General features: G+C 40.9%; 2 protein-coding genes across 4 annotated transcripts in view; both read right to left on the bottom strand.

Moving 5' to 3' along the window:
* plch2a (phospholipase C, eta 2a) overlaps positions 1 to 18,919 on the bottom strand; it is a 165,631-nt gene extending 146,712 nt beyond the window's left edge. For 2 of the 3 annotated variants that reach the window (XM_041062132.1, XM_041062151.1), the window contains exons 1-2: positions 18,849 to 18,919; positions 2,048 to 2,773 (exon numbers count right to left, since the gene is read on the bottom strand). In XM_041062132.1, coding sequence (XP_040918066.1) covers positions 2,048 to 2,201 — 154 coding nt within the window. In that variant the 5' untranslated portion in view covers positions 2,202 to 2,773; positions 18,849 to 18,919. Of the gene's footprint in view, positions 1 to 2,047; positions 2,774 to 5,314; positions 5,438 to 18,848 lie in introns of those variants that run through there. The other variant, XM_041062141.1, reaches the window with a different exon arrangement.
* LOC121199043 (tumor necrosis factor receptor superfamily member 14-like) overlaps positions 1 to 19,489 on the bottom strand; it is a 751,306-nt gene that overhangs the window by 700,922 nt on the left and 30,895 nt on the right. The window lies entirely within an intron of this gene.

Below are 19,489 nucleotides of genomic sequence, written 5' to 3'. Positions count from 1 at the left end.
GCAGGTTCTGCTGTTTTCTACATAAAGTTTTGATGAACACATGCCACAGTGTTTTTACCATTTTCGAGTGTGTCTCCACCATGCTCTGATTATTCTGACCACAGAACAGTTGTTGTTCCCGCTAACACACGTAGCACAACGTCGTCTGATAGAAGAAATAAAATCTGAAAACCAAGTGTTTTTCAGAATGTGCTATAACTGACAAGACTTCATCAGAAAACAGATGAGAAACGTGTAAATTAAACATGTAGTCATGTGCATCCAGGATATTCAGGATGGTTTCTGTGACCAGGGAATATTTTAATGTCAAAAAGCCATATGCAGACAGAGGACACATGACAGCTCCACACTCTGACTGATAATCACTCCTTGGCAAAGTGTTTGATGCTTGAACCACAGTCTTGCTTTATATAATTAAACTGATCAGCTGTGACTGACTCTTCTTCACATAAGACAGAGAACATCAAACCAGAGAACCAAACCCTGTCTGTGAGCTTCTTCACCACATGACCAGAGAGGACAGGGAAAAACAAGCAGAGAACACACTTCAGTTCCACATAGACCACAGTCTACAATCAGCTGTATTCAGAGTGGGAGAACACCCTTAGGAATGAGGAATGATTGCCTCTGCTGCACTGGAATAAGATGCTCAGTGAACTGAGAACAGCTTTGTTAGAACTAGAGTTCATGATGTGACAAAACTCAAAGTTCCTGGACATATTCAAAGGACAATCACGGCTTATTCTTTGGGTTTATATTTCCATCTACTCAAAAGGAAGTAAACGCAGTATAACAGTAGAAGTGGTAGTGCTCATAGTGCTGGTATTCACAGCAGAATGCCATTTTTCAAGTTACAAAAGAGGATGAATTAAAGCTTTGCCCCCCGCCAAAAAAAGAATAATTGAAACAGAATAATTCTAGTGTCTTTGTACTTTGTACTGGCCCCACTCACATCCTCATAGAAACTCTTTTGTGCGGTTAGTATGGCTAATCACACATAAGACACACACAGGATACGTTATTATTCAAATATGCCCAAATAAGACACTCTGAACAAACGTGAAAAACATCTAAATTTCTGAGGAACCATTTGTCCTCACAGTGCTTCTCTGACCTGTCTCCAGATATACACAATTTACCACAAACACAACACCTCGTCTCCAGTGTCCATAAAATATCTGTAAATATGTTCTTAAAATCCATCAGATATTGTCACCTAATCATCCAGATCCATCCAGGTTCTGACAGACAACATTTGTTGGGGCAACAGTGTGAACAGGAACCGTCAGCAGCCAAAGATACAGATGTGTCAGATGTAAAAGCTTGAGATGTAAAGCTTAACTGGCATGATTTATTTATACACTGCAGACAGGAAAACTGAGGAGCTGCAATTACAAAAGTGTGTATTATGTGTGTGTTATCTCAAAAGGGTATGCTAACGGGTCAAGGGAGTACACTACACTAGAAGCAAAGATCATGTGCTGAATGTGTTGGATGCATCTGCACCTTTTCAGCATCAGATTCCTTTTAGATCAAAAACAACTATGCAGCTGAAACTCGGTCTTTAATGAGGTGTGTTTACTTTAACATACAGGTTTTTATATCAAACAGTTCTCCACTCAAGAGTCAATCACTCTCCACCTGTCTTACACACAATCAGCTCCTCCTATACCTTTCAGCCTCCAGTGTGTGACCTCTGTATCATCCCTGAATAACATCTGCACCAGACTCCAGAGAAGACCAGAGGTCTTCACCAGCATCTGTTTCATGTTAATCACTTAGATCATGAAGTCTTACACTATTCTTCATAATTGAAATAAAGGAAGGCAAATCTGCTTATTGTTTTCAGCCAAGCAGCAATATGAGCGAAGTGAAACAATTCTGTTCACCACAAGACACCAGAGACCACAGACCACTCTTCACAACATGAGATCTAACACGTTGATGCTTACAGGCAGATTCCTGACACACTGTCACTCTTCATTAATGAATCAAGCACTTATCACCATGCACAGGTAACTCTCAGGTCACAGAGGCAAACACTTACCAACACTGATGATGTTGGCAGACAGGAAGTGGCTGCAGGGAAGGCTGGCGGTGCTCACAAAAGAGTCGCCGTCTGTTGTCACGGTAGTCCTCGACCTCAGCGATGGGTTGGGGGAGTCGGTTACCATGGCCATTCTAGCTGCCACAGCCTCCATGACGGCTGATGTACGGTGGACAAGTGTAAAGTGCCAGGGGTTCACACTGTTATCAGATTTTCCAAGATGTAGTTGCTGACCTCACACCTCAAAGAGTCAGTCTGTCAGTGCCTTCAGAAACTGTGATACAGTCCAATAATAAAAAGTAGCCAGAGGTGGAGCTCAAGAAACATTTTATCTCACTTTCAACGATATTCTGTAAAATCACTGGTGGAAGTGAACCGAGCTTGAGAAGTTCAGTGGTAGTGGTAAGGTGCAGGCATCATGGGATCAATTATTCAGAATGCAGCAGATTTAAAAACCACAATCCAACATTCAGAAGTCATTTAAGTCACAGACAAAAGTCTTTGATTAAAATTCCCTCGCACATTCCAGAAAAGATGCTGAACAAGATCCACAGATTCCCCGTTTTATTCGTGTTGAGAAGCTGCAGAAGCCAAAGGGACAGCAAGTCTTTCCTCTGTGAAGAGCAGATTATGATGAACGACATCTGTCAGAGGCCATTACCAAAAAAATCTGTGGTCCTTCCGATCCAAACCATCATCACAGGCAGGCCAAGCTGCTACAGTCACCTGCAGAGGAGGAGAACAGACACAGATATTAATTACTTCAGTCCAATTCACAAGATCTCTTAGATGTATAAGCAAAAACAATCCATTTCATTTTCAGAATCAGAAAAACTTGATTGATCCGGGAAACTGTTTTGTTAAAATTACACAACACACAGTTAAGAAAGAGGAAGTAAGCATAAAAATAAAATCCAATATAAAATACTAATAATAACAAATACACAGTACATGAACAGAGAAATGTACAGATGCAAATGTGCTAAAAGTAAGGTGTCCAGTGTAGATTGATTGAAGTCCCTGGAGATCATGAAGTAAGCTCCGGGGTGCAGAGTCTGGAGTTTGGCAGTGACATCTCACATGGTTGCCAGGTTAATTGAGGGGTGGATGTAAACAACAACCAAGATGGCGTGCGAGAACTCCCTGAATATGTTGTATGGACGTAGCCCCACAACTGACAGCTCAATGTCTGAGCTGCAGAAGCTTTCCTTTATGGTACTGTGACAAGGGTGACGACATCTGTTGTTATTAAAAGTGCCAAACCCACCGACTCGTCCCTGTCCTCTCTCAGATTTATTCCTGCCCGCCTGAAACCATCTGACAGCCATCTATGGTGACAATGGGGTCCAGAGTATCTTCCTGTAGTCATGTCTCTATGAAACACATATCACTACAATCACAGAAGTCTCTCCGATTCATCACTAGAGCTGCTGGTGTGTCCTGTTTTCTAAAGGGGTGTCCATCGGTAGCATAGTTACATGACAGCATTCAAAAAGGAGGCTGAACAAAAAAGTAATTCCACAATGAAAAGACAGACCAGAGCTCTCTTTAACAACAAGTTTACTGAGGACGCAGCTTGAATAAGTTACTATTAAAAATATAAATAAGTATGAAAGGGGGGAAAACAAAAAGCTGTAGCTGTAACAGGCCACAGGCACGGTCGGTCCACGAGCACAAACGTTTTGGTGTGTTTGTGCTTTGGTATTTTTAGAGCTCAGTGGTTTGACATGTACTTTAGTATGTGGTGAAGAAATATTGTGGTTCACATTATAATTAGCATGAAACAGAAGTTGGGATTTTATGAATGGACTGACAGTACAGTCAGTACTGCATGGATCCAGAATTTAATGGCTGTTACAGAAACTGCAGCTTAAAGCATCTCAACACCGAATTCCCTCAGCTGTGATGGCTCCTGTTAAACCTAAACCAGATGTAACATTACGAAGAAGTTGTTGATTTTTTTTTGTAGTGTAGAAATCATCATCAACTATGAAGGATAAGGTTAAGAAAAAAAAAATGATAACAGAAGCACTACAGGTGTGTGCAGGGTGTGGCATGAAAAATCCAATTCCAGCCACCCAGATGGATGATTAAGAAACAGATTTTAAATATAGTCTTTGCTACTGTTGGGGTGAACCCAGTAGGTGCAAGCTCATGTTTTACAGCTAAGGACAGGTTCATCTAAGTAAGTGTTAAATGCTGTAACCACCAGGGACACAGCCTGCAGACTAAAAAACATGGAGACATGACCATGCAGTAGCAGGCAGCTGTGGTCAGCAAAAATAACTCTAATAAAACCACTGCCTGCGCCAAATTGAAAATCTACTATACTTTTCAGGCGACAGAACAATCTACACCCTGACTGGACTCTGCTTTGTGATTGGATTGTCACTGTCCAATCACATTCAAGTGTAAAGATGGTTCAATTTTGTATTTGTAGCTTCATCATCGCACACAGCAGGGAACTTTGAGTGCTGGGTGTTACACAGGTTTCTGCTTAGTGTCTGTACACAGAGGTTCACAAAAGCACTTCTGTTTCCAGTGTATTTCTGTAAGCTCACCACTTGGTGTATTGGTGTGTTATGCAAGTAGCAGCTAATGTAGCCTGGAGCCTCTGGTCTCAATCAGATATGAGGAGTGGACTTCAGAGGTCTGATGAGCTCATGTCCACAACTCCAGATTTTTTTTTTTCAGACTCGAGTTTTCAGACTCAACTGACACTGATATGACTTGAGGACATTTATGAGGCTCTGTTTACAAAAAGCCAATAACAGACCCATATATTACTTTACAAACTGCATTCTGGTTTGTTGCGTCTCTCTCAGTGTGCATGAATATGTAGGACCAGCTCTGCTGACTGGAGACGGTCAGGGGTCACTGTGGGTCAATCCCAGTCCCCTTTGGGCGCTCCCAGATTTCATTTGACCTCACATTCCGTTAGTGCTGCTATATTTGGATGTCACAGCACAAGTCACACATAAGATGTTCAAAGATTCAGATAGATGTGTACAAATGAAACCTAGAGGCAGCAGCAAACTGACATGAAAGCGCAGACAGAGAAGGAGACAGAGTGTGGAGAGAAGCATAAAACTATGGAGCTGAATCGAAATTAAAGACTGAAAACATCATGTAAAGCCTTTCATGGATTTCAACATATGCATCTACTCTGGTTCTGCGAATACAAAGCAGCATGACAGCTGCCGGCATGTTAGACCACACCTCAGACCTGCTTCACCTCTCCTACCTAAACTTCCTTTCTTTACCTACCTTGCCGCCTTCCGCCTCACAGAACTCCAGAAGCCCGCCCACGTAAAGACTGGATAAACCTCAGCACAGTTCAGCTCAGCTTTGAAGACTCCTTTAAATCAGCTTTTAAAGTCGAAGCTTTAATGTTGTGTATGTGATCCACCGCCCTGCTAAGGACTGAACAATGTGTGTATGTGTAATGTGTGGTGGGGGAGTCGGTCACGGTTAGCTAGACGTGGTGGGCCGGCTGGAGGACGTGTTGAGAACTGTTTTTGAAAGGTTGGCGGTCAGATTGCCTGAGCTGCAGGTCCGGGCACGTTCCTGTTACCATCAAACATACGTATACACACACTGCACCTGAACACAGCAGAAGAGGTGTGTGTTTAAAGTGTTTGTGTGTACAGCTATAGCTGGAATGTGAAGTTATAATTCCAACACCAACACGCTGATGGAAATATTGAGTGTTTATCTTAACATGAAATATTTAATAAACCCTTTGTGTTCAGTGTTGTGAGAGTGACTCAGAGATGACACAGAACTGCAATCAGTCAGTGCTGTGGGGGCGACCGGATATTCAGAGTAACCCTGATTCTGTTTTAAAAAGGTTTTGTTACACAACCCTGTCAGCACTGTCAACAACCCATCTGAAAACAGGAGGGAGGTTCTCACATGTTTCATTTATGGTATTTAGCAAACTCCTATGAATAGAGTGACGTAAAAACTTGCTCCGAATTGATGATTAAGACCAGCTCAGGGTACAACTTTGTCATGATCCTGGTCAACCATAAGAACTACCACCGGGAGTTCAAGTCAGCTTTTATTTGGGACAATCTGACTGCCTCAATGGAGCTGCACTATTAAATACTTCTACATTAACAATGGGTCACTTGATGAACTCACAGAGAATTATCACCAACTCTGCAGCTCATCTCAGCTCTACAGAGCTTTTTAGCCTTTTGGTTTGGTTCAGGCTCTCATCAACCTGGTTTCCAGCAGCAGCAGCAGCAGCAGCTGTTTTCAGTCCTGAAAACCCTCTGTACATTACCTGCACAACACCAACAAGCAGCTGGTGAACACAGAGGAGCAGTTAGTAATTAAAAAGCCAGATATTTTCCTCAGGAGTTGGTGGAGACCAAACCAGGAGCAAAAGCCAAGTGAATACTGGACTTACATTGATCAGGTGGACACAAACACAACGTGTTTGCTAACATGATTTCCATGTCAATTTCATAGAGGCCAAAATAAGAAAAAAAAAAAAGTAAAGCAGGTTTAAGGTGAGATTAATGTCACAAAGTAAGCAAACAGGTTCAGTAATGTTGGTTAAACAGCAACATCTATCTACAGTTTGCCAGCATTTAGTGGACTGCAGCAGTATAAACCGCTCAGAGTGTTTTGAAATGACTGGCTCTGAATTCAGCTCTCACTTGTAAGAGAAGGATTTAGGTTTTCCCCTTTTACAAATGCTACATAGTGTCTTTTAAAACAAAGGACAGTATTGCACTGTAGATGCAAAGCGCCCTGCTCAGGTGAGTAGCGTACCAGAGTGGACATGAATGTGTGATCCAGCAGGTAAACTAACCAAAGAGAGCGAGTGGAGAAATGAATGAACATGTTGCAGGAAGTGACTCATACTCTGGATGCAGGAGGTGCTTCGACAATCAAAACACAAAAAAGATAACAGGCTCAAGATTGTGTCCATGAAGCCTTAGAGTGGGAATGTGAGATAAGCATCTCAGCATCTGTCCACCTAACTTTGACTTGTCCTGACATGTACGTGGTGACTTTTCCTGTACAAACCACACTGCTCTGTTTGTCCAGGACTGTGATGAAGTTGTCGCATTATCAGCTTGTTGTCATAGATTTCATCACAGCATCCAAAATCTATGGCAGCCAGTAGGATCACGCTTAGTTTACCATCCAATAGGAGGCTGCCAGTTCTTCTGATCATATGATTGACCAGGAGCTGTTACCAGTATTGCTGCTGTTCTCATGACAGTGTCAGCACTACTTGTTTATCCCACAATGTTCTTTAAAGTAATTATAATCAGTTACAGTTACTGACGTACAATAAATCATTTTCTTTTCCAAGAAACTCAAGCTTGTTGTTGCTGCAAGAACAAGAACCTAAATCCAAACCACACAGCCTGGTGACACAACCATGTGAAATAATATAGACTCAGGACTAAAAGACTCAATATATTATTATTGCATTTTTGCATATTATTCAGTAGCCTCCTTCAGTAAACGCTACTGTGTGTATGGGTTTGAGTGGGAATCAGCCCACATATCACTAAATAAATAAATAAGTACAACATGTCTGTAACACTGAAAGGCCCCCATTAAAAATATTGTACTTAATTTTTCATTTTTTTTCTTTTTTCATGTGTTCCCACCAAAGTCTTTTCTGTTTTTATACTATTTTAAATAGGACACACAGGACTGCAGGAATGAAAGTTATGAAATTAGGCGTGGGTGATACCACAAAGCCTGTCTTTTTTTTTTTTTTCAGTTTGAATTATTTCCTTCAGATTCAGCCAGCTGTTTTAGGACACTACTGAGCCTTGTGTGTTTTTTTTTTTTTGTGTGTTTTTTTTTTATATATAATCTGATCATTTGTGAGGAATTTGTTATAGATCTACATCAGCAGTATACTGTACAACAGAAGGTGACACTATCAGAATAATGACTTCTCTGTTTCTAATCCATGTTTCAAACACAAAGTATCACCCTCAAATTATTCTCAGCAGGCCAAGGTTGAACAAAGCTGAGAACTCTGATATGTCCGGTGGTGCATCCTTGAATTCATCAGGGGCGTTGGTATTAATTGAACTGAATGCAGACAGGGAGAGACCACTTTGGAGCAAAGAATCAAGCTGTAAACGCATCACCTCATAAACTGATATTGCTATGGAGTTAGCAAACAGTGTTCAACTCATGAATGTAAATCCAGTATTCCCTGTCTTTTAGCTCTGTTTTAGGTCTCCAACAGCTCCTGATAAAAATATATGTCTCTTCAACTGCTAAATACTCCACTATAGTCACCAGCTGGTCTCTGACTGCGTCTGTCTGCTGAGCAGGTAGTGGACAGAGCGTCTATCAGAGCTTTTTCACTTCAAACAGCAGCCTCCTGTATCTTAAAATGGTGCTGATGATGGTGGAGTGAATGACCCAACAGAAAAACTATGGGCCTTAAAACCTAAATGTTCTGTAGAGCTAAGGGAAACATGGCAGCTATTCTTGTCAAAGGATGACGATGAAATGTTGCAGAGACAGTTTCTCTTTGATAAATGTGAAGAAAATCCAACTGATGCTCATATCAAAACCAGATTTAGTATTGAATGTATTGATATTTTAAGTATCCAGCCACACCTAAACATTCTGTTGAATTTATTAATTGAATTCAAACTCCAGATGCCAGCTTCAATTCTCAGCCTGCCTCTTCACTTATTCTACGGTGGTCTAACGAATCTGTACTACAACATGTGGTGTGTACAGATACCTACAGCAGAAGCACATGTTGAGCAAGGCTATTATGAAGAGCAAGACTGTGAAATGGAACAAAAGAGTTCCTGAAAGCAGTAACATTAAACTGTAGGTTAACACCCTTTTTGTTGCTAAGTACAGCGAGTCCGGTACAAGCTCAAGCACGGTCATGCTCTTTACCTCCGTTTCACAACACCAACCCTGACTAAACCGAGAGAGAGAGAAAGAGAGAGAGAGCTTTCACAATTTAGGCCTGTGAATGAAATACAACCGTGCATGTACTGCACACCTCGGGGAATAAAACACGTGGCATCAGTCCAATCTCTGCGGCTGCCGTTAAAGTGTCAGAGCACAAGACAACTCTCATGACTAAAACCTACACGGCCACAGTGAGAGCTTGAATAATGTATTAACAGTGTTGTCAGAGGGTGATTCAGCCTGTTCCAGCTCTCTGCAGAGTTTGTTTCAGCTTGTGGTTTGGACTGCCGGCTGTTGTTGCGACTACCTTGTTACATACACTGTCCCTCTGTAGAACTGGATCTTAAGCTGCCTGTGAGTGAGAGACACAGAGAGGGAGACATGTACAAACACACACGCACATTGGTTATTTAGTGCTATTACCACTCTGATTTACAATTTGTCATCAGAGCTACTGATGACTATGTGTGTATGAGCTAGCGGCTAGTAAATTGATGAATTTGCTTATGGCATTTAGCATGAGTCCTTTGTAGCATCTCTGTAGCCAGTAGCCAGATGTTACAGGTCAACAGTCAAAGGAAAACTAACACAATGGCTCTTTTTTCCACATTCCCCACCTGACTGTTCCCTCCACACAACACATGCACGCATAATAGGATCCATTCATCATTTCAAGAGGCTTCATGAGGCAACCGAGGTGAAGTGCATGACAATGAAGTATAAGCTGTGGAAAGGAAGAAAGTAAGCTTAATTCCCGTACATTCGCTGTTACCCAGTGAAATGCTAAGATATGGTTCATGACTGGGGTCAATTTAAATTTTCCTCCGGGAAAATCCAAGAAATTTCCAGTATAATGAATTATAACTAAATACTGTAACTCACTGGTCATTGTAGTAGTTAATGCTTGCCTGTCTGAATAAAGATTTAATAAAATGACATAATATACCATAGAATGGTACATTTTCTGAAGTTTAAACATAGATATGAACGTCTGTTGTTGGCTAATTAGGTGCTTGACAAAATTAAGGTTCTTTGTCACATTGGTGGAAATCATAAAAAAAAAAAAAAAAAATTTAGAGAGAGATACAGTATTGCATTGATAGCTACCATGGCAGAAATGGTAGCACAATCTTGGCTGATAAATACTATATAGTTAGTGAGCATATTTATGCTCCCCAATGGATGAACCCCTAAAATCCCCTACCCCTAAGTACCCTCATCATGCCTAAGTTTCCATTTGTGAACAAGAGCTGTCACAATCTACTGTACAGATTTCTGTGAAATTATGTTTCATTGTGCTTCGTTTTGGATGCAATAGTTTCAGTTTTACTTGTTACACTCAAAGGAAGCTTTTATTTCAGTCAATATTTCATTCTGTTGAATAAAAGCATGTACACCGAACACACAGCACCAGCATCAGCAGCAATATACTTTCCCGGGAGGCTGGACTGTTTTCAGACTCTCAGGTCTTCATCCCAGGTAAGGTGCTGGGTTTCAGAGCTGTTAAATCCCCTATGACTGAGCTGAAAGAGGCTGAAAACCAACACCCAGCTGAAAAACAAGCCTCCACAATAGGTTAGAGAACTGGCTTTTCCCATCAAACCACACTCATGTTCATAGCTGCCAAGCCTGGGTGATGCAGTTGGCCAGCAGCATGTCACAGAGAGGGGTATATGTGGTGTTCATCGCACGAAAGTCAAAAAGTCACGCATGTACTCATAAAAGTGTGTGAGCTATTGTACTTCTTTTAAAGCTGATCTGGCTAAGATGAACCAGGATGAGGAAATGTGAAAATAAATAAAGTTTCAAATGAACACCGCTGTCACAAAGCCAAACAAAGGTTTGTACGTTTTTTTACTTTGTTACTGAGACGAGAGAGAATGGAAAAGTGTGACAAAGAAAGAAAGTGGAGACCTTCAATCTGAGCACACACACCAACTTCACCATTTCCTCCACATCTCTGAAAGGCTTAGCAGGACTGTAATTTTTGCCACTGTGTGGCTATACAGATGGCAACATTCAGTCAGTTCACCACTTTGGTCCGGAGTCAAATATCCCAACAACATTATATTATATTATATTATAACATCATTACAATGGAATGTCATAATGTGTTTTTTAGGGAACATTCTTGGTCCCCAGAGGATGAATCCAACCAATTTTGGTGATTCTCTGAATTTTCATCTTGCACCACCAGCAGGATGAAATTTTTGGTTCTCCATAACTAATGGATAGCCTGCTATGACATTCATGTTCCCTTCAGAAGGAACTGCGATCATGCTGATGATCTTTCACCATCATCAAATCAAAGCATGGATTTGTCCAGTACTTTGGTTCATGACCTGATGCCTGCAAAACGAATCACATTCCCATCAGCTTCAGCTGTGCTTGGTGTTTAATTGGTGATAGCATACCAACATGCTAAGATGGTGAACATACTGTTGTAAACATCAATTCAGTTTTATTTATATAGCACTTTCAACAATCAAAATTGTCTCAAGGCGCTTGAGAGAATTTTGATTGTTGAAAGTGCTATATGAGACCCTAACCCTTGAGACGGTAACCCTGACCCCAGAGCAAGTACTTTAGGCAAGAGTGGCAAGGAAAAACTCCCTTTTAACAGGAAGAAACCTTGAGCAGAACTGGGCTCATATAAGGGGACCCTAGATGAGGGTCTGATGCTCACCTGCTGAGCATCAGAATTTAGCTCAAAGCATCACTGCACCTACGTACATCCACATACAGCCAGTCATGTCACTGTAGACCTTTTGTCTTTTGTGGAAGGCCCTTGTCATCCACACTGAAAAATACAGTTGTTGATGCTTGCAAAGCTCGTCCGGGTCTAAGTTTCCTCCAGTTAACAAAGATAAACACAGGAATATGGTCACTCAGTGACCAAGAAGAAGTTTTGCATAGTTATACACTGAGTTATGGAGTCAGGCCTAAATTGCTCAGTTGTAACAGCCACATTAACACAGTTACAAAATCAGCCCACTGCAACTTTAAAAGGGGAGAATTAAGAGTCATGTCTAAACAAGACCTGCTGTATGTTCAGGCAAAGTTATAATACTCTGTGCTTAAGTCTTTCTAATGAAGCAATCAAACAGCTACGTCTCAGTTAGAACAAAACCACTTCTAAAATTCTTTATCAGAAAAAAGCAGAGCACACTCACTCACAATCCTCAGATCACTCCTCAATCCTCAGATCACTTCAGTCAAAATACTGTTTCAAAAATAGCCTATATATATATCTACTTGTTTACCAAGTACAATTGCTTCTGTAATCAGTTTCTGTTAAACTCCCTGACATCATGCATGAAGAAAATCTATGCCCTAAAGTAAGAGCATGGTTGGTGTAAACAACATAGGCTACAGACATTAATAAGAATCACCTGACCATCTGATTAATAGAGAGAACTGTCCTTACAGGAGCTAGTTTCAAGCAGAAACACAGAAATTAGCCATGTCTATTAAATCTTTGTCAGACAGTGAAGTTATACAGACATTTAAAAATATCATCATCATGAAAAGCAAAAAGCAGCAACAAAAGAGCCGGCACACACCATGAAAACATGGAGGTCTGCATGTCAACATTTTGTTAAAAGATAAGCTAACGTAACAGGTCAAGCTAACATAACATTAGTACTTTAACGCCATTTTGGTTTCTTTGGGGTTTGTGGGGATTTTAGAGGTACAGGTCAGTGAATCCAGCCCTAGAATACTTTTTTCACAGGCAAGCACATACCTGCAATAATGCCAAGTAAACAGATAGTGAGTCTATTGTGTTACAGTCTGAATAACAGGCTTTTCCACTAACTAAAGCTAACAACAATCAAATGACTCAGATGTTACAAAAACTAAAGTTATGTGTCAAAACTAACATCATAATACTGCAAAGTTATTGTGCTTTTATTTTACAGAGACCTGAGGTTTTACTCCACCAACAGTCATTTGACAGTCAAAAGGAAAGTTATCTCACAGCTCATTTCCAAGTCAGATATGGTTTTCCTTTCTATATGGCCAGCCCGATGGTCCAGAGCAGTCAGCCTGTGGGAACAGTACTTGAAAAGGTCATAGTTACTCACCAACGGATGCTCAAGATGAAATGAGAAGAGGAAATTATTTTGCAGGAAAAAAAATGAATAAGCTGCACCTCTGAAAAGGTCAGGAAGTGTGTTCCAAACTTAAAAAGACACCGTGATTATGGAGTTTGTTTAGTTTTTTGCAATAGGTTGATGATATTCCCTCCATGACACAATCAAGCAAAGAACATGGTCTCAGCGTCTCAGAATGTAAATGTAATTTTGTCATGTTTGAACCTGCTGTCACTTTCATCTAGACGTGCTGCAGCTGTAATTACACACTTCAGACACGTTAATTGCTATTTCAGCAGCTCAGTATTTAAGTTGTGATTTATTTTCCAATGTAATGACTGCTGGGTGGCGTCACTGCACAGCACGAGCAAACTACACAGCAAACACAACACACACACTCTGCCACTTGCAGAGTTTGTCAGTGAGTTGGCAGAATAACAAGTCATCTGGGTATGTTAACGATTCAGAGCAGCTGACGATGTTTCACTGTGGCTCTGATTCACTGTGATACACCTGTGACTATCTGCAAGATTTGATTGGCTGTATCAAAATAAGCTCTCCAATTACGCTGAAGGATACAGACACAGTATTCTGTCAAATGAATGCTAAACCACAGTGTGCCATCATGAAACCAAAACCAATAAATTTCTCAAAGGAGAAAACAACACAAGTGATTCACAGAACAGATACGCTGCGGCACACACACACACACACACACACACACAAAAACGTCATTTTAATTGGACTCACAGAAAAACATGTTCTGAAATTCTCACCTTATATTTGGAAAGAAAGCTAATTGGAAAATATATTTCCCCAAATGTTTAACTTTAATTTTGGCATCCTGTTAGAGGATGTTACACCATAAAATATTCAAAACAATTCATTAAAAATAAGTGATTGTATGCTACATAATTGTTTAACTTTATTCATGTACATAAAGTACAAGATGTAAACAGGCAATGTCACTTTGGTTGGGTAGAGCTCCTCTCAGGTCTGTGAGAGTGTGTACACACTGTTTGACTTGACTGTTTGACATCTCTCTCTCACTCTTGTGTCTGACCTGTTACACCTTCATCATCTTATTAGTTAAATGAGTCCAGTGACCATTTGTACATCACACAGCCCAAAATACCAAAAACACCTGCAGGGCTTTAAACACACATTACCTTCTTCTGTTTTGACAGTGACATGTTGAATTCATCATATATATGTTTTGCTTTTGTTTTTTTACTCAAATGTAAATTGACCACTGTTTAATATTCATTGGAATGAAACAAGGCAGTTAGCAGTGATTTAATCCACTGAGAAAGATGTAAAGGAAATGTCACACTTTGAATAAGTTAATAACTGAACAGAATAAGGTCTCACGCACAGTCAGAAGAGGCAGAGCTGAAATAGTTTGCAGTAAATCCTCTTTGAAACATATTTCAATTTCAACAGTGTGCAAAAGTTTCTTTCTTTAACCCTGATGCTGGGGAAACATTTTTCTTATTGTCAACAAACCAAAAATGAGTGTATCCTACAAACAAGTACTGTGTGTGTATCAAGCCCTGATCTGATTCATCTGAGCTACAGAGCTCTATTGTCTGAAAACTATTAAAACACATCAGTGAGCCACACTCTTGCACTGGGTGACATGTTCCTTCATTACCATGAACAGTGTTATGGTCATCACGCAAGTCTGCAGCTGCTGGACTGTGAGGGGATTTCCTCCTGTTTTTTTTTTTTTTTTAATGACACAACATTATATATTTGTGCCGTGTTTTAAAGATTAACATCTTCAGTAGGAATCAATGGGCTCAAAGCTGAGCCCATTAGACATGAGCCACAGACAGTACAGGAGTCAGTGAGCATTGAGAGATGGATTGTAAAGCAGGTTTTGGTGACATCATCAGAGTTATTTCATTCTCAGGCCTCATGAAGCTCCTCCAGAGCCACAAAAGACATTATGCAACGGCTGCCGAGACTGAATGTCACTCTCTCTGAGTAGTCCATTGACCTTGACGTGTAAAGTTGGTGAAGTGCCCCTACATTGACAAAATGGCTTGATTCCATTATGCAAATGAAACATTTGTATTATTTATCCAGGGTGAAAGAGTTTTCCTCCCTTTGCAGGCCAATTTTTGGCTATGAGCCATATAGTTCATACAGGAACTCTGAGTGTGCAGAGTCCTATCAGCGCCAAAGAAGTCCCTGTTTGTTTTACCTTATGGCCTCATAAAAAGTCATATGGTACGAAACCTGTAGTTTGACTTCAGACAGTCTGAGTGGAGAACGAGGCTGGTTCCCCACACAGACACAGACTCATGCTTTCACGTCACACACACAGACTACCTACATTAGGCCAAGGGCTAAATAAGATTTACTGTGAGTACATGTACTGTCTGTATCATGTGATGAATGACTTTCCCACCCCCGGGTGCAGCAGGTGAGGAAATCAGGAGTCAAGATGAAACACAAATTTGTTAAGTTAAATTCAGTTGAACAGCTTTCTTAACACTGGATCATTCACTTTATGTGCCTGCATCCAAACTCCACCATATATACAGTGTTAGGAAGCTTAAACGTTTCAGCATGTCTCAAATTAACAACAGCATGTCATTAAACCAGATCTGAAGCCAAAAGTCCTTGTATTTGTTGCAAAAGCAGTTGAAAAATCCTGCTGTCATAAAGAGGGAAGGGCCAGAGGATGGAGGATGAATCATAAAGGCTGATATCTGCGTGCACTTTTACACCGTCCCTCCTCAAAGTCATTTATGGTGTTACACTCAGTTGTACACACAAAACGTGACAAAGCTGCGTGAAGAACAAGCACAACCAAAACCAAAAACCTGGCCTGTCGTGAAGTGGGTTTGATTGGCATTTGCTGAATGTTCCCCCATCAGAGAGGAGTTTCAGATGCTGTTAACACACTAACACACATGAAAATATGCCTGATACAGCACTGAACATGGAGAGCTTCCTACTGAGGTGAACACTGAATGGAAAAGTTTGGATTTGAATGTCCCACAAATCCAACAAAAATTTGAATTGAAAAATTGCCCATATTTTACGATCCGATTCTCCTATCAGCAGGATGAGTCATATATCTGTGCCCTCCAAAACTATTACAACAAGACGAGGTCCAAACCTAGTATATGGCTAGGTTTGCTTTCTGCATAGTTTCGGCTGGTTTCAGCTCTTTATCTGTTTGCTTCTCTCCTCCTCTCTGTGCTCGCATATACAGTCATTTCATCCAGCTGGATTCACAGTAAAGCTGTTCTCACTGACATGTTTCTCTGTTTCTGTGTCAGACAATGGAACAAGTATGAAACAGAGACTGAAACGTGGCCCATTAAGATCCATGTTAACCAGCAGACACTTTAAGACATTTCCAAGCTGCTGCTGCTGCTAAAATTCCTGATTTTCTAACCACGACGTCGTCGGACAGAATCACCACACACACAAGTTAAAGACAACGGCTGTGCTGTGATTTCAGATATATTTACCTGGGAAATGATCAGTCAGAGGGAAAGTTAGAAGCTCACTCACATCTGTGTCAGCTGCAGTGCGGTCTTTGAATTAAATGAGATGCACAGAAATGGGTTTGGGTTTTAAAACCAACATTTACGGTTGATAGGAAACAGGAAGTGAACAGTAGTCACACGCTTTCCCATCCCCATCCATCCACCTTGACCTTCTCCACACAACGTTTTGTGATGTGTAACATCACCAAGCTAGTCTCACCCTGCTCCTAACACACAACAGTCATAACTGATGTGGCTGCTTTGTCAGTTAAAAAAACTGTAGGCATTTAAACAAAACTTTTTGATAACTCAGAAGAGCCTCCTGGCATCTTCTCACTGATCCCAGGAACACCTCATGTATCTGTTAATCCCAGTAAAGGACCTCATGAAGCCCCTCTTTCTATCAAAGACCCCCAAAGCACCTCAGGTATTCATAGAAGCTCCCTGAGTATCTTTGCAGGTCCACAGACCATAAATGCATCTAAGCCAACCAACATACAGGATATGACGTGTGTGTGTGTGTGTGTGTGTTACTGTTGTTCAGGGTGAATCCCAGACATGTTTGATGTTGCTGCTAAAACAGATGTTGTGTGAGGTAATTATGGAAATAACTTGCTCTCGGTCTCCTCAGTAGGTGTCGCTTCAGTTCTCCTGCTTCCTTCCAGTTTGCTCTGTGTGTGTGTGTGCGTGTGTGTGTGCTTGTGTCCTCTTAAGGATGTCCCTTTTCAAACAACCTGCCACCCACACACACAGTCTACAGCAGTCTGCTGTGTCCTCTATTGTTATTTTGTACTTGTTTACTCAGTCTAGCCTCACCGACACAGGTTAAATTCAGATCATCCTAATATAAACAACAATAAGTGATTCAGATATTGGGCTGGACAGAGCTGAGCAACACATGATGTGATACAGTTGTGTCATATATGAAAAATCCATGTGATTTTCACCTGAAAATGTTACACGATATTACACTTCACCTCACCTCATATGTCATTTTCAGACATTGCTGTGCTGTATTATAACTTATACACATGTGAAAACTCCAGTTTCACATTGAACATCATACATGAAAAAGCATTTCACTTGAGATAAATCTACATATTATAGATACATTTTCACAGGTTATATCACAAGTTACACAAAGGAGGAAAAGTGTCAGGAAGAAATTTAAGAGCAGCCAGAGAGTTTGTGTGTCTGAGTCACTAACTGTGATCTGGCAGTGACCAGCAGGGCTCCATCCACAGATCTCAGTGATCAAGAGGACACATACCCGGCCAATAAATTTGAGAGGCATTTAGCAGCAACTGTTTAGCTACAGGCAAGAACAAAGCCTTGACCTGACCCGTCCAGGACGCAGAGACACACAGAGAGACAGAAGAAGTTTTATTGGAGAGGTATGAATGCAGCAATGTAAGAGCTGTGCACTCGATTCCTTCCCAAGTCTCTAAGCAATGTGAGAGGATGCGATCAACTGTATCAAAGGCAGCACTTATATCTGTTAGAAGGAAAATCAAACAGTCACCTCTGCCTGCACTCAGCATCAGGTTATCAGAAACCTTAACATTAAAACAGTCAAATACTTCACACGTGAAATGTCACACATCATGTGTGAAAACAACAGTTTCACATACTTTCATATGTAAAATGTTTCCATGCAAATTCACATCAGCACACGAGTTATCATATCACATGTGAAACAGCGTCACACACACAGGGACATGAGGATTTATTTCACATGTTGATGTTTTACCCTCCTGAGAGGGATCACCAATCCAGACTGGAATGATACAGTACCACTGAAAGCCATGACTATGATCTCATACGGTTGTGATAACACACAAGTATGCAAGGTGATTTTTATCTGTCAGCAACATCCTGAGCTACATCTGTTGGCCTCTAAGAATCAGATCTGCTCTGTTTAGTCATTCAGATCAAACACACAGTGAATACAGTGCACCTGATGTATTTAATGCAGAATCCATTAATAGAACAGAGCTACAGAAAACCTTTTACTGAACTGAGAGTTTTAGTTTTAATTTGATCTTGTCAAATCAAAATCAACTTCCTGCGGACTTTCTGACTGAAGACTGAACTTTTCAGCACACCAAAAGGTCCAACACCTAATCACAGCACCTGTAAAACATGGTTCTCAGCCTTCCAAATCCTCTATAGGCTGATGCCCTGAAACCAGCTTAGCCAACAGGTTTAACACCTGAAACCTGCAGGTACACAAACACAAAGTGCAAGCAGCCAGTCGAGTTTGTGTCTTACCTTTTGAAATCTCAGACTCTCCCCGTGTGCTCGTTAGTGGTTTAGTCCAAGCAGCCGAGAGCTTCCCGCACCATCCACCTTTAATCTGCAACAAGTTACAAGTAGCTCTCAAGTTAAAGGGAGGAGGAAAAGGAAACCCCCAGCTCCTCCCCTCACTCTGAGAGCAAAGTTCAACTTCCTGGTGTGCAGGATGGTGGGGCAGATCGTCCAAGGGTTGATACGAGTGCTGAGAAAAGTCACAGTGAAAGGATAGGAGTGGACTTATAATGGGATGTTCTCCGTAGCGGTTATAGTACACCTAGCTGGCTCAGGGAGCAGCACTGAGGAGACAAAGAAACTGGTTCTGCAACTTTTCAGGGAGATCACAGCAGAGCTCGCCTGAGGTTTGAATGAATAAATGAATGAAGGTACTTCACCTACTTACCCAGGTAGAAGAGAGGTCACATTATGGCTCCTGTGTTAAAATTGTGTGCAGCAACTGCAACACTGCAGTAAATGCAAGCTTTAGAGGTGCATTTAAAAAGGTACACAACGTCATTCAAATTCTTTCATATTATTGGATTTTGGATTGAATTGGATATTGGATACTGAATTTTGGATATTTATCAGGTTGTGTTACTGTATTGTTGTGTATACTGTAC

This window comes from Toxotes jaculatrix, chromosome 2 (genome assembly GCF_017976425.1).
Source record: "Toxotes jaculatrix isolate fToxJac2 chromosome 2, fToxJac2.pri, whole genome shotgun sequence".
NCBI lineage: Eukaryota > Metazoa > Chordata > Actinopteri > Toxotidae > Toxotes > Toxotes jaculatrix.
Note: the sequence above shows the minus strand (reverse complement) of the source record. Positions and strands in the feature narration are given on the sequence as shown.